At 49.6% G+C, this 12444-nt stretch overlaps 1 protein-coding gene across 1 annotated transcript; it reads right to left on the bottom strand.

Annotated features, from left to right (window-relative positions):
• Positions 1–1112: 1112 nt before the first annotated feature.
• On the bottom strand, positions 1113–11694 carry LOC114632187 (angiotensin-converting enzyme-like protein Ace3). Its single transcript, XM_028780696.1, has 14 exons — positions 11607–11694; positions 11376–11512; positions 10829–10987; positions 10481–10568; positions 10214–10357; positions 9293–9484; positions 9114–9211; positions 8851–9023; positions 8299–8522; positions 8012–8156; positions 6424–6522; positions 6162–6284; positions 1921–2105; positions 1113–1462 (listed from the first exon to the last, which is right to left on the bottom strand). Exons 1-14 carry the CDS (start codon positions 11692–11694, stop codon positions 1113–1115), a joined length of 2205 nt encoding a protein of 734 aa, XP_028636529.1.
• Between the last annotated feature and the right edge of the window lie 750 nt (positions 11695–12444).

Raw genomic sequence — 12444 nt, 5'->3', positions numbered from 1 at the left:
CTGGCTATAATCTATTTCCCTTCAAGTCTTTCCTATTTTCTGTCAGATACTGACTCCCAGGTTTCCCAGGAGTCCTGGAACTTCAGGTCTGACTTATCTGAAATATTCAGTATGGTATTTCCATAGTCAGAAGGCAAGGTAGAAAGGGTTAAAAGAGTAGGGCCAGAGGCCCCTCTCCCATCTCCCAAGATTATCCTTAGGACTTCAAATCCTGTCTACCCTCTGTGGCTACCTTCTCCCATTCTCCCTTCCCCCACTGAGCTTGGAAAGGTGCTGTTTGCCCTGTGCTTGCTCTCCAGGGCAACCGGCCAGGCAGCAGGTGTGTGTGTGTTGAACAAGGCCATCTCCGGAGCAGAGTGACTAGAGATGAGCTTTGTTTAAATATTAAAGAAGTTGATCATTAATCACGCCTGGCTCAGTGCCCAGCTACCCACTGTCTCCATTCGTGAGGGCCTGGGCTGGGGTGGGGAGAGCCATGGGGAAATTTTGTGAGGTTACTTGCATTTCAGGTGGTCAAACAAAGAGCCTTTTTGGGGCCTGGATTATGCAGACTGAAAGGGCATGATAGAGGACCATCAGAGTGTGGTAGGCTTTATAGAGGACACAGTGCTCAGGAACTGGGCATCAGCTATTCATAAAGCAATGTCTGGTCCTACTGAAGGACAGTTTATAAGTGGATGGCAGTGGGTCCTTTTTCTAGAGATTCCTTGGAACCTGCAGGCCTAGACAGGCCCTATAGCTAAACTCCTGAACAAAACAAGGATGTGTGGAGGGTTAGTTCTCCTATGGCTTGGTACGAAGGCAGCTTCAAAGGAACATAGCCACTGGCTCACTAAAACCATTGTTTTTGAGCCACTGTAGGAAAGTAGGGTTGATTCGGAACCCAGAACACCCATGGATCATACAAAGTCAGTCACGTGTGCCTGCCTCACAGCTTTGCAAACACCATCACACCACACCATCGCAGATCTACCACAGCTGCACCCAATCACAGCTGGGCACTATGCCTGCAGCTGTATCCTCCTATCCTCCCTAGCCTGTCTGTCTCAGACAACCCTCCACCCTATCCCCCAGTCTCTCACCAGTCTCCATGGTAGTTCCTCTCAGCTCTGTCATTCGTCTTTCATCCATGGAGGCCTCCTGGTGTGTTGTATGATTGTCCAAATGAGCAGGCCAATACAGCACAGCATAAAGACAAAGCAGAGGCCCAGCAGGAGCCACTGTTTCCGGGCTGCCTGCCGGGGTTCCATGGCTATGCCAAGGAAGTAGGTGTAGGGCAGGGTGCTAAGTATCATAGTGTCTTTGTTCAGTGACTGTTTTTCCAAGCAGTGCAGCCTGATGCCCAGTGCCAGGATGAGGAAGAACAGGATGAAACTTACGCTCAGCAGCACCCACTGCCACAGGTATGCCTGGTCAGGTTCTATCTCCGCACCCAGAAATGACACTTTGTTTGCAATTTTTTCTGTGGAAAAAAATAGAATAGTCTTACAGAGTAAGAAAGCCCTAGAGATGTGGCTCTTGAGTCCCCTGTGGTAGCCAGGAAGAATATGATGGCCACAGTCTTCTCACTCAGCCTCAGGCCACAGGTGAGAGAATTGTCCTGCAGCAAGGGGGCATGAGAAAGCAGAAGGAAGAGAAGATGCATGTGGGTAGGGTGACCTAACTCACAGAGCCCAGCTTCGGGGGCTCCTACCATTGGACCAAGCTTGGCAGCCTTGCTGGATGATACGTAAGGAAGCCACTGAGTAAAGAAGTGAGTGTGGACTTTGGAACTGGCTGAGATGTCCTGGGCCTGGTACAGATAGAGAGTAGAGTTGGAGACAGGCCATGAACTGACTAGAGCTTAGTATTGACCCAGAGCAGGATAGGGCAGGGCCTAGATCTACATTAGAACTAAGGCCAGGGTCAGCTTTGTCCAACCTTCAAAAGAACAGCTGAATTCTGGCCAGCCAAGGACGTCCCCTTGCTTCACGTTCTCAGTCACCAACCAGTTCAGCAGTGGCTTGAAGTAGGTCAAGAGGGCCTTGGTGGATATTTTGGTCTCTCCAGTCATCTCCTTTAGGACTTCTTGCCAGGGCCGGCTGGATCCCAGCTTCAGGAGATCCCTGGGGGAGTAGAGTCGTCTGTGAGACCATGTGGGAATGTCAACAGGTGCCGCTGAGACCCCACCCTACCCACTTGAGTAGACACAACTTTAATTCCTAATTTTGCCAGCCGGGACCCCAGAGCTCTCAGCACAGTAGATTCAATCACTCATTCTGAAGCAAGATTCACCTGGGTGTGGCTATCAGCTCTATCCTTGGGATGCCTTGGACAAATAACTCATCTAAGCATCATCTCTGTAAGTGGAGGCAACAGTGCAGGGTTGCTACCATGCTTCGAAGCAGTAAGTACCAACTGTTGCTGCTTACTGGTGTTAACTATTACTGTGGGCATCCTCATTCTAAACCCAAACAGGCAGTGAGTCGGAGCCTCTGCTCACGCTGATGTATTTGAGGTAGCAATAGTCCTTCAGTCCTTCTTGGCCACAAAGGAAAGGATTGAGAGAGTTCAAGTTCTGTGAGCATAGGAGGTTCTCTGTGTAAAACCTGCATGCTGCATAAATATCAGCTGTCTTGAGGCATACCCAGGGCTTGGTGGCAGATGGCAGGCTCACTGCATTTACCATGGTGAGTGCAGAGGGAGATAAAGGCAGAGCTCCAGGCTCTACCCTGGCCTTGACAAACAATAGCACTGGGGGCAGATGTTGACATTTCTCAACCTGTTGTTCCAGGGTCTGATCAGGAAAGAGATGGGAACTAGAAGCTTAGAGGTCACTGTATAGAGGTACAATGGGTTCAAAACCCAGCAATGCTACTTACAGAACATATAACCTTAGACATTTAAACTCTCTAGGCCTTAGTCTTCTCATCAATAACATGAGCTCCCGTGAGTGTCTGCCCAACAGGGTAGTGAGTATCAAGTCACAGGGTGGTGAAGGAATTTGTAACTTGCAGGATTTGTACATGCTCCTTGATGAACAGCTGGAGACAGATGTGAGAACTGAAGGCCAATGGATACTTGGCAGAAACCATGAGACATATTTGCCTAACATATGTAAGGCCCTGGGTTTGAGTCCCCAAGAATTTTAAGAAAAGAAACAAAGGAGGAGAGGAATAAGGAAAGAAATCACTGAGGGAAAATCTGTTAAGATTTAGTTATAGAGAATAAAGGCAAAGAGTCATCAAGAATGAAATAAATAGAAAAAAATCACAACTCCCAAATGATTTGAGAGTTTTTCAGATGCTGGTAGAGGCAAGAAACCTAGTGTAGGCCAGGGTCTCACTATGTAGCTCAGGCTAACTTTGAACTCATGGTCTTCCTGCCATGACCTCCTAGGTGCTAGGATTACAAACTTGTACCATCATATACAGTTGGTAGAATAGCTTTGACTACTGAGAATATGCTGAAGAAACAGCTCCACAGGCTATTGAGTTGTGTGAAGAGAGCCTAGCTTCACACGGCTAGTAAAGGGCTGTAACACTGGATGCTGGACACTGCCTCAGTCTCCAAAATGGCAACACAATCCACAGATGATGGCAGGGGTACTTTAAGAAACGATCCAAGGTCTACTATGACTGTCTATTCCCATCAGAACCAGCCCAATACTTGCATGTAGGAGGATGGACCCAGAGAGCAAAAGCACATGCAAGCTACCCTAGGTAGAAGATTGGGAAAGAATCTCCCTTTTCTTCTGCTCCATCCCCATCCCCAATGAACCTGGGGACTTCAGGTGTTTCACCTTCTCCAACCGCCTTTCCCCACACCTGAGACCACAAACATTTCTATGCCCTATCTTCAGTACTAGGACTTGGGTCTTGGGCTCCTTACGCTTGGAATTTTGTGAATTTTCTCTTTTACAAAGTGAAATCCTTCTTTCATCAGGATGTTATGCAGCTGTCAAGGTGGGCCTGGAAACACCTGCCTCCTGCCCCTTGACTCCCAAAGTTCCTTACTTTCCCTCCTCCTCTTCCCGGGTCTCCACTCTGCTTCCATTTCATCCTCTCCCAAACCTTGTGACACTCTCTTAGAAGGCTCTCCTCTGCCCACTACCCAGTGAATGGTGTTCAAGATGCTCAGCTTGGAATTCAGGATCTTTTAGGACCAGGAGTGTAGACAGTGAAGTGGGGTGGAGACTGATGAATAATGCTACGTGCTCTGGGGTTAAGTCAAACAGAGTCCTGGATGTCAAGTGTCCCCCCAAGCAAGTGGCATAAAGGGAAGTTAGACATGAGCCGCTGGGGAGAAAACACATTATTTTCTCCTGTGTCTGCTTTTGGGGACAGACATTTCTTTTTGGTTTCTGGCTGGACTTCCTGACCTTCTTCATATTCACCAAAATCTCTTCTGTTCAGCCTCCTTTTTAGTAGTTTAGGATTCATTTATTTCATAGTCTATTGCCCTCTGCTGGACACAGGAAGACTGATCAGCCATGTTCTAAGTAGATGCTAAGTGAACAAGACAAGCAGCTAGAGGTTGAATGAAGAGCCCACTTGTATGTGTGTGTATACATCCATATGTATACACGGATATGTATACATCCGTATCCCTATGTATAAAGGAAGGAGGAATTGACAGGGAGTGGTGGTGATGGTGCTCATGTCATTGGACCTCTCTAGAAGCAAAGCCCAGAGGACCAATCCTTCTGGCTCCATCTGGTGATTGCAGAAAGGGCATGGAGGAGCCATAGATGACCTCATTATATATATAAAGGAAGCCAGGCAGAGTGACAGATACCTGTAATCCCAGTACTCCAGGGATGTAGGTGTGGGAGGATCTCAAGTTTGAGGCTAACCTGGGCTACAAGACCATATCTAAAAAAACCAGAAGTACAACTAAAAGTCTAAAAATCTATGCAGGAGATACTAGTTCATATATCTCTAACCCTCTGCAAGGCAAAAACAAAAGTCAGTGTTGAACAATTAAAGAAATCAATAACAGTCAATAGACAAAGACCCAGCCAGTGGGCAGATGCCCCAACTCAGTGGTGGGTGAGCTGGCCTTGGAACCAGAAGACCTGATGTTATCTCACCAGGGCCTGCATCCCTAGACTGATGGAGGTGATACATCCCCCTTTCTCGGAAGCCTCTCCTCTGTCACTGCCTGGAGAATGGTGTCCAAGCCTGGAATTCAGGGTCTTCTTGGACCAGAGTACAGCTGGTGAAGCAGGGGGCAGATCAACCATCGCTTGTTTGTGACTTTTTTTTTTTTTTTTTTTTTTTTTTTGGTTTTTCGAGACAAAGTTTCTCTGTATAGCCCTGGCTGTCCTGGAACTCATTCTGTAGACCAGGCTGGCCTCAAACTCAGAAATCTGCCTGCCTCTGCCTCCCAAGTGCTGGGATTAAAGGTGTGCGCCACCACTGCCCGGCATGAATTTCCTTCTTGATAAACTTCTCTGATCTTCAGTTTGATCACTTGTGAAAAGCAAATAACAACGTTCTACCTCACAAAGTTAAGAGCTACCAATGGGAGACATGGATAAGGAACTCAGAGTTCAGCTAGCAGAGAAAACTCCTAACACACTCAGTTCATGTCCTCTACCTACCCTTCCAAGTTGGCTTCAAGACAAAGCCTAGGACCGGAACAATGGATCTGGAAAGGAATGGGCTAAACACCAAGTACATCAGAAAAGACCGGAAGGCCAAAGTGGACTAAAGGCTGGCCGGAAGTGTGTCAAGAGGTTGCAGGAAAAGTAACTTCAGTTGGCCTGGGAGTCAAGCTGAACACTTCAGTGAGGAGTCAGGAAAGACAGACGAAGGGTACCTCAAACACAGACATCCACAAGGATAGCGTAAAGGGTTTCTGGTGGCTAAATTAGAAGGCAGAAGCAGGACACCAGCCCTGGCTTTCCACAGGAGTCAAGTAGATTTACTGTATATATGAATGCCTGTGTGCTCAAAGCCTCTCTAATCACAACAGGCTACATGAGAGAAAACAGGCTTGTGTAGGAGAGGATGCAGTCTGGCATGAGAAGGCACTTCCACTAGAATGTCAGCTCAGTGCAGTTGCTCAGGGGGCCCCGGGTGGCACTTTGGTGTGGGGGTGGGGCCTAGTCTGAAGCCAGGACTCCCTGCGAGGGAGAGAGTAGGAGTTGAAAGAAACTGGAGGATTTGTGCACTCACCCCAAGATCTTCCCTGCCACCTTGGAGTTATAGATATCGCACCGGTGCAGAGGACCCATGTGGCCTGAGGCCCTGCACAATACTTCATGAAGTTGAAACTGCAGTACTAGGCTGAGAAAATATCTGTGTAGAGGAAGGAGACGGTGGGCTGAGGAGAGGAGGCCTGGTGTAGACAACCCAGACCTGCTGGGGCACCTCCTCCACCCAGTCCTCATGTCTCCCAGATCCCAGACAGCTCTGCCAACAGCGCCTAGACCATTACCGGGTGTAGGGCACATTGGCAGGGATGTGAAACTTGGCACCTGGGTCAAAATCATCTTCTGACCGAGGGACAGGTGGGCACAGGCCTTGGTACTTCAACCTGGTAGGAGAAAGACGGGAGGTTAGCCATGGGTCCTGGAAGGTTCTCAGAGCCTTGTTTGAAGTGTATGTGTGTTCAGCCAGTCTGGGTCTGGCTTGCGGAGGCCAGTTAGTGCATTTTCATCAGCTAGATAAGTGAGAACATGCAGAATCAGGAATCAGAATGTTTATGACAGTGGTTAATAGTGATTGAGCATGCAGACTGTCCGTGTATATTCTCTTTTAACACTGGCCTGGTCTTTGTGGAGATGCTATCAAGGGACCAAGTGAGGTCAGGACCTTGCTTGCATCCATCCCAGTGATGAGATCAGGTTATAGACTAGGAATCAGGTTATTTAATCTAAACAGTGCTAAGAAAAAAAAATAGAAAGCGGGTGTGGTGGCACACACCTTTGATCCCAGCACTTGGGAAGTGAGTTTGAGGCCAGTCTGGTCTACAGAGTGAGTTCCAGTTTAGCCAGGGTTCTCTGTCTCGAGAAAAACAAGACAAAAACAAAACCAAAAAACTAGAGACCAGCAGAACTAAGGGAAAAGTGGTTAGATGGGCCACATGCTACAAGGCAGTTTGGGCACCTGCTAGAAGACCCCTGGTCATGTGACCTCTGAGCGCTGGCTGCTGTAAGCACATTGAGCCATGGCACTCTATAGGACAGACGCAAAGTCTAAATGCTCACAGGAGCCTGATGTAGGCTGCTCTGTGTCTAGAAACCTTGAACTTGATAGTGTGGTGTCTGATGGACATGGAGAAGCCTAGGTTATGGGCATGTACTGTCCAATCAGCTGACCTGCTCGGCAACAGCTGAGCTTTTCTGTGATGCTAAGGCTCCAGCAGGCAGGCCTGTATTTTGGGGTAATGACTTGCCTCTCCCCATGGAAAGTCTTTCTATCAGGCAAAGTACTCAGGCCTCTGTCATACCTTCTGGCCTTCTGTGAGGGAACAGGCAGCAGGGGCCTGCTTGTTGGTCATTGTTATAGCAGAGGTTTTGATTTTTTTGGTTTTTGTATTCGTCCTTTGGAGACAGAATCTCATGTGGTCCAGGCTGACCCCCAACTGGCTATGTAACCAACAAGCTGCTGGCCATGCCTGCAAGACTCTGTCCTCTCCTCCTGTCTCCTGATCCTCCTGTGTCCACTTCAGATGCTAGGACGACAGGTTTGGACCACCACACCCAGTTACTGCTCTGTTCTTGGAGAGGCCTAGTTGATTTCATGATGTGAGATTTCTAGCCACCCACAGAGCAGATAGAGTCACTGCCAGGGTCCCTATTTCACAGATGAGACAGAATCCTAGGAAGTTAAGAGATCTGCTCACTGTTGCCATCAGGTTCAGAACCAGGCCCCATGTCTACCTGTGCTGGCTCTATGGCTCTATGCATTTTATAAAGTCTGTATGCCTTTGTTTGGTGACAGCAAACAGCACATGCTGCCTGCCTTTCCCAGGTTCCCAGGACATCAACACTTTACTCTTACCAGGCAGCCCTCTTTCCTACCTGAGATTCCACCACTCCTGGTTGTAGAAGTTCTTCGGAATAGTACCATCAAAGACCTTCCAACGAAACAGGTCTATCATGTAGCTGAAGGGGATGAAGGGAATCTTCTCCAGGGCGATGCCAAACAGGAAGTTGACCTCTTCCTCTGGGGATGGGGTCAGTGCAATCAGGAAGTAGCTTCTGGTCCTCCCTTCCTTTAGCCTTTCCCTGGGGGCTTTAGTCCCCCTCAGCCCTAGCTGAAACCTCAGACTCAGGCCACCCTCCTGTGACCCCTTGTCTCTCATCACCTGAATCCTGGTGCTGTTGGCTGAGCAGACCTCTGGAGAGCAGGTGCTTGTGGGAGGAGGCTGAGAGGCTGATCATCGAACCCACGGCCTCTTCAAAGGCTGGGCTAGCACCTTCTTGGTAGATTACAGAGAGGTTCTGGTACTGTAAGAAGTACTGGATATGACCCATCTGGTGGAAGATGGAGAGCAGATCTTCGACGGTCACCTCAGTGCACTTCTTTACCCTAGAGTTAAAGGGTAGGGGTCAAGGAGCATGGGGATGCCCTGGGGACAGAAAGCGTCTTCATTCAAATGTCATTAAGGTATTAGGGCCATCAAGTTGAAGACCAGAAGGTCCTTGGCTACCATCTTTCCCCACTCTCTAGACACTGTGCCCACCCAGTGACTATATCTGCTACTTTCCACACCCACCTTCTCTTCTGTGCTTCTGAATCTCACCCCACTTCTCCCACCCCTGCTCTTCTCTGCTTACACCTTGCTACATGGCCAGTGGGAAACCAGAAGAGGGGTAAGAGAAGGATGCTGGATGAAGACCATGCTGGCTGTAGACACCTGAAGTCATTAAACTTGTAGAAGTTCCAGGATGAGGTGTGGCACTCCACTTCCCGCCCGTCAACTGGCTTCTCCATCATAGACTTTATCCAGAAATCAGGTGGGGCGGGCAGCATTCCCATAGAGGTAAAGAATAAGTTAGCCTCTTCAAACATTTTTTCAGGCCTCCAGTGCTGTGAGAAAAAGAGGTACTGTGGTCTAGGGGCATTGTGGGACAGAGGGACTGGGTGGAGTGGGGGAACATCCAGAGGCTCAGCACTGACCTGGCTTTTCATGATCTTTGTGATGTCCTCAAGAGGTTTATTCGGATAGGGCAAGACCAGATGTAAGATATTGTCCCAGGACTGAGCCCACATGTTCCCTAGAAAGGGCGTGAAGAAGCTAAGAGGAAGAAAGAGTGGCCTTTCCTCTGTCCCCACTCTGCCACTAATCTGGCTTTTACCCAGGAGGTGGGCAGGGATGGGTCCCCGCAGGTCAATGAGCTCAGGCCCATAGTAGCGGTACAGTGAGCGGCGCACGTAAGCGTGTAGATTCAGGTAGAGGGGCTGCAGCTCTTTATAGAGCTGCTCCAAGTCTTCCTCCAGGGTAACAGACTCATATTTAGATCGCCATAAAGCCCCCATGTCTTCATACCCTAGGACAGGAGGGGAGACTCATTAGTGTTCACCATGATACCTTGCATCCAATGGGCTGGTTAGGAAGGAGACCCGGACACACTCTAAGGAAGCATCCCCACCTCCCTGCTCTGCAGGGGTCTTAGGTGTGAACGCAACCTCCTCCCAAGGCATTGTCTACCCCACAGAGAAAGCTCCTGGCCATGCCTTGCAAGGTCCTGTCCTTTCCTACTACCTTGTCCCAAACCCCAAATTACCCAAAGGCCTGTGGTTGCGTGGGTTTCTTTCTGGTCCCCTAAAACCCTGGTTTCCTCCCATTGGGTTGTAGAATCTCTGTGTGGATACTTTCTGGCTTCCTGCCTCCCTGCCCCCCGACTCGTCTTTCCAGCATGGATAAATTTCGGAGAGGTTTGCCTTGAGCATATATCTGAAGCTCTCCCCTTCCTCGCTGATCCCAGCGGCCCCTCCCTCCATGGCTTCATATTAAGCAGTATTAGAGGTGCCTGCTTGCTGGGTGAGGCTCACCTCCTAATCAGACTGCCACAAGGAAGTCCATGAAGCAGACAGACATCTATCTTTTCACTTACAAACCCCCAGGATCTCTCTTAGCACCCAGCCCATAATACGGGCTTTATTGTGTATTTGCAGGGCTCAGTTACAGGACTCATGGATCCTGAGCATCGTCCATACTGAATGCTGCTGCCTCTGTCCTCTGCAGATTCAGTTTCATTCTTTTCCAGCCTGCTTACCATTATAGTGTGCAACCTTGTTGCTGAGATGTACGTAGTCCTCGAAGATAGGGCGGAGTTGCCGACCAACGGCATCCCGCCAGCCCTGCCAGGCCCACAGCAGCTCCTTCGGGTCCCTGGAGGTGGCCATGACTTCTTCGAGGTCTGTGCCCAGATAGGAGCCACATGGCATCCCATACCCACCTACCTCTACTCTCACCCACCCTAGGTGCTCCTTCACCAACAAGGAGACACAGTTGAGGTCAGGAGCAGGGCTTGGTTGCTCACCAGGCACCAGGGACAAGCAGGGACCCTCGTCCAGACACACCTCAGCACTATTATACGCTGTCTCCATGTAGGTCAGAAGTTTGTTGTACTGGGAGTGAGGGAGGGGCAGGCATGTGTCACCCAGGGTAGGCCCATGTCCTTGGGTCCACTCCCAACACTAGCCCCACCAGCCAGGAGAGGTAGGCCTGGCTAAAGTACCCCCCTCCTCCTCTACAGGAAGCTCTGGTTCCAATCCACCAATACCCGCTCCTGCCTGAGATACTCTGGTTCCAAGTCCGACCTGACCCACCCTCCTTTGGGGTGCAGGAGTGTGTGTGTGCGTTGGAGGCCTTGGGCTCTGTCTATCACCTCCAGGAGATCCTTCGTGGGCAAGGCCGACTTGTCTATGTTCTGCAGCTTACTCAGCATGCGCTTCACATCTGGGTTCAGGAAATGGTCTATCCTGAACATGCGGGCCCGAATACCAAAGTACAACATGAACTGAGACCTCTCCGCCTCCTTCTGCAGCTGGAAAGAAGGCCATCATATTGCTTGTGGCAGGTTGGGGGACCTGATATGGGTCCCATGCTGACTTCTGAGGTCACAGCCCCAAAACAAAGCCCACTTTAAGAGTCCAGAGCCATTGAAGATTTGCTAAGAGGGATAGGATGCCCGTGTCCCTAAAAGGAAGGAGGTAAAACTTGCAAGGGCAAAGAATCCAGAAATTCTTATGTAGAGAAAAGTCAAGGCCACTGAGAGCTCTGGAACTTGCAGCCCACTTTGACATATGTTTTGGGGTGTCTTTCCATACACTCTGGACATAGGGCAGGAAGAACTATGTATGATCCCCAACCTCCAGGATCCCTAAGAAGAGCAAGGAGAGGGAGGGAGGACCTTGGGGAAAATGGTACCACACCATATTCTCTTGGTTTCGCTTGGTGATGTTGGTGACATAGCTCCAAGTGGCCTCCACGAGCTCGTTCAACACAACACGGGCTGTTTGCTCATAGAACTGCAGAAATATCTTTGCCTGAGCTTCACTGTAGAACTCATCTGCAGGGGAGGGGGGTCATGTGGGCCTGGGGAAGGGGCTGCCCCTCCCCAGTCCTCTTATTTGGTCCTATGCTCCTTCAGGTCCCAGCCATACCTAAGCTTGGCTCTCCCACAGTCCTGAGCCACGGCAAGGGCTGCCCGTCACAGAGGAGCACAAGTAGCAAGGCCCAGAGCAAGTTCATCTCATTCCCATGACCAAGAGGACAGCAGAGCTGGCGGAGGCAATGGCCAATCACGAGTCAGCTCCATATTTGTGACATCAGGGGCCGAAGGGTCTACCATGGAATGTTAGAACTAGAAAGATTGCCCCCCAGCTGCTTGTTTAACTGCCTCCATTACACAGGTGAGGAAACATCTGAGGTCCAGAAGAGCCAAGTCTTGCGACCTGATTCCATAGCTAGCTAATGGAAGAGCAAGGAGGAGAATCTGACTTTTATTCTATTTGCTCATTTTCCCCTGGGGTTGGAGGAACTCTTGGGCTTTAGCTAGGGATGGATGAGGCCTCTCTCCTCACAGGCTGGGATCACTTAAGTGGGGTGTTGGTGGGAGAGACAGATGAATGCATGGATGGATGGACTGATGGATGGACAGAAGGTATACTTTTGGATCTTTAGACTCTAAAAACCTAGTAGAACTCCCAGGTTCTTCTGACTTGACATCTTAGGCCCGCATTTTATTTTTTTTTATCTTTTTTCTCTCAGGAGACATGTGATCAACTCCAGGGCTCCCTTTCTCTTTCCAACATACCTGCTTCAGTAGGAGCTGTCAGGGCTCCTACTTATGGGGTGTGAAGAAGTATGGCTGGAACCCTCCGTTCAGGTGTCCAAACCGACCACAAGACTCTCTTTCCTGCTAGCTCTTGGAGACTCCCAAACACTCCGTGGCATAGAACTTAGAAGAGCAACCCAGTCTGCACAAGTTAGGATTTCTTC

This window comes from Grammomys surdaster, unplaced genomic scaffold, assembly GCF_004785775.1.
Source record: "Grammomys surdaster isolate TR1022 unplaced genomic scaffold, NIH_TR_1.0 371, whole genome shotgun sequence".
In the NCBI taxonomy this organism is placed as follows: Eukaryota; Metazoa; Chordata; class Mammalia; order Rodentia; family Muridae; genus Grammomys; species Grammomys surdaster.
The sequence above is the reverse complement of the archived record's forward strand: the minus strand, read 5'-3'. Positions and strand labels throughout refer to the sequence as shown.

What these genes read in the sequence shown, in the direction of transcription:
- LOC114632187 (XM_028780696.1), bottom strand. Translation starts at nt 11,694, where the DNA reads ATGAACTTGCTCTGGGCCTTGCTACTTGTGCTCCTCTGTGACGGGCAG. An exon ending in AGCGAAACCAAGAGAATATG is followed by an intron (nt 10,988 to 11,375) that starts GTGTGGTACCAT and finishes CCTTCTTTCCAG; the next exon opens with CTGCAGAAGGAGGCGGAGAG. An exon ending in CAAGGTTGCACACTATAATG is followed by an intron (nt 9,485 to 10,213) that starts GTAAGCAGGCTG and finishes CTCCTGTCCTAG; the next exon opens with GGTATGAAGACATGGGGGCT.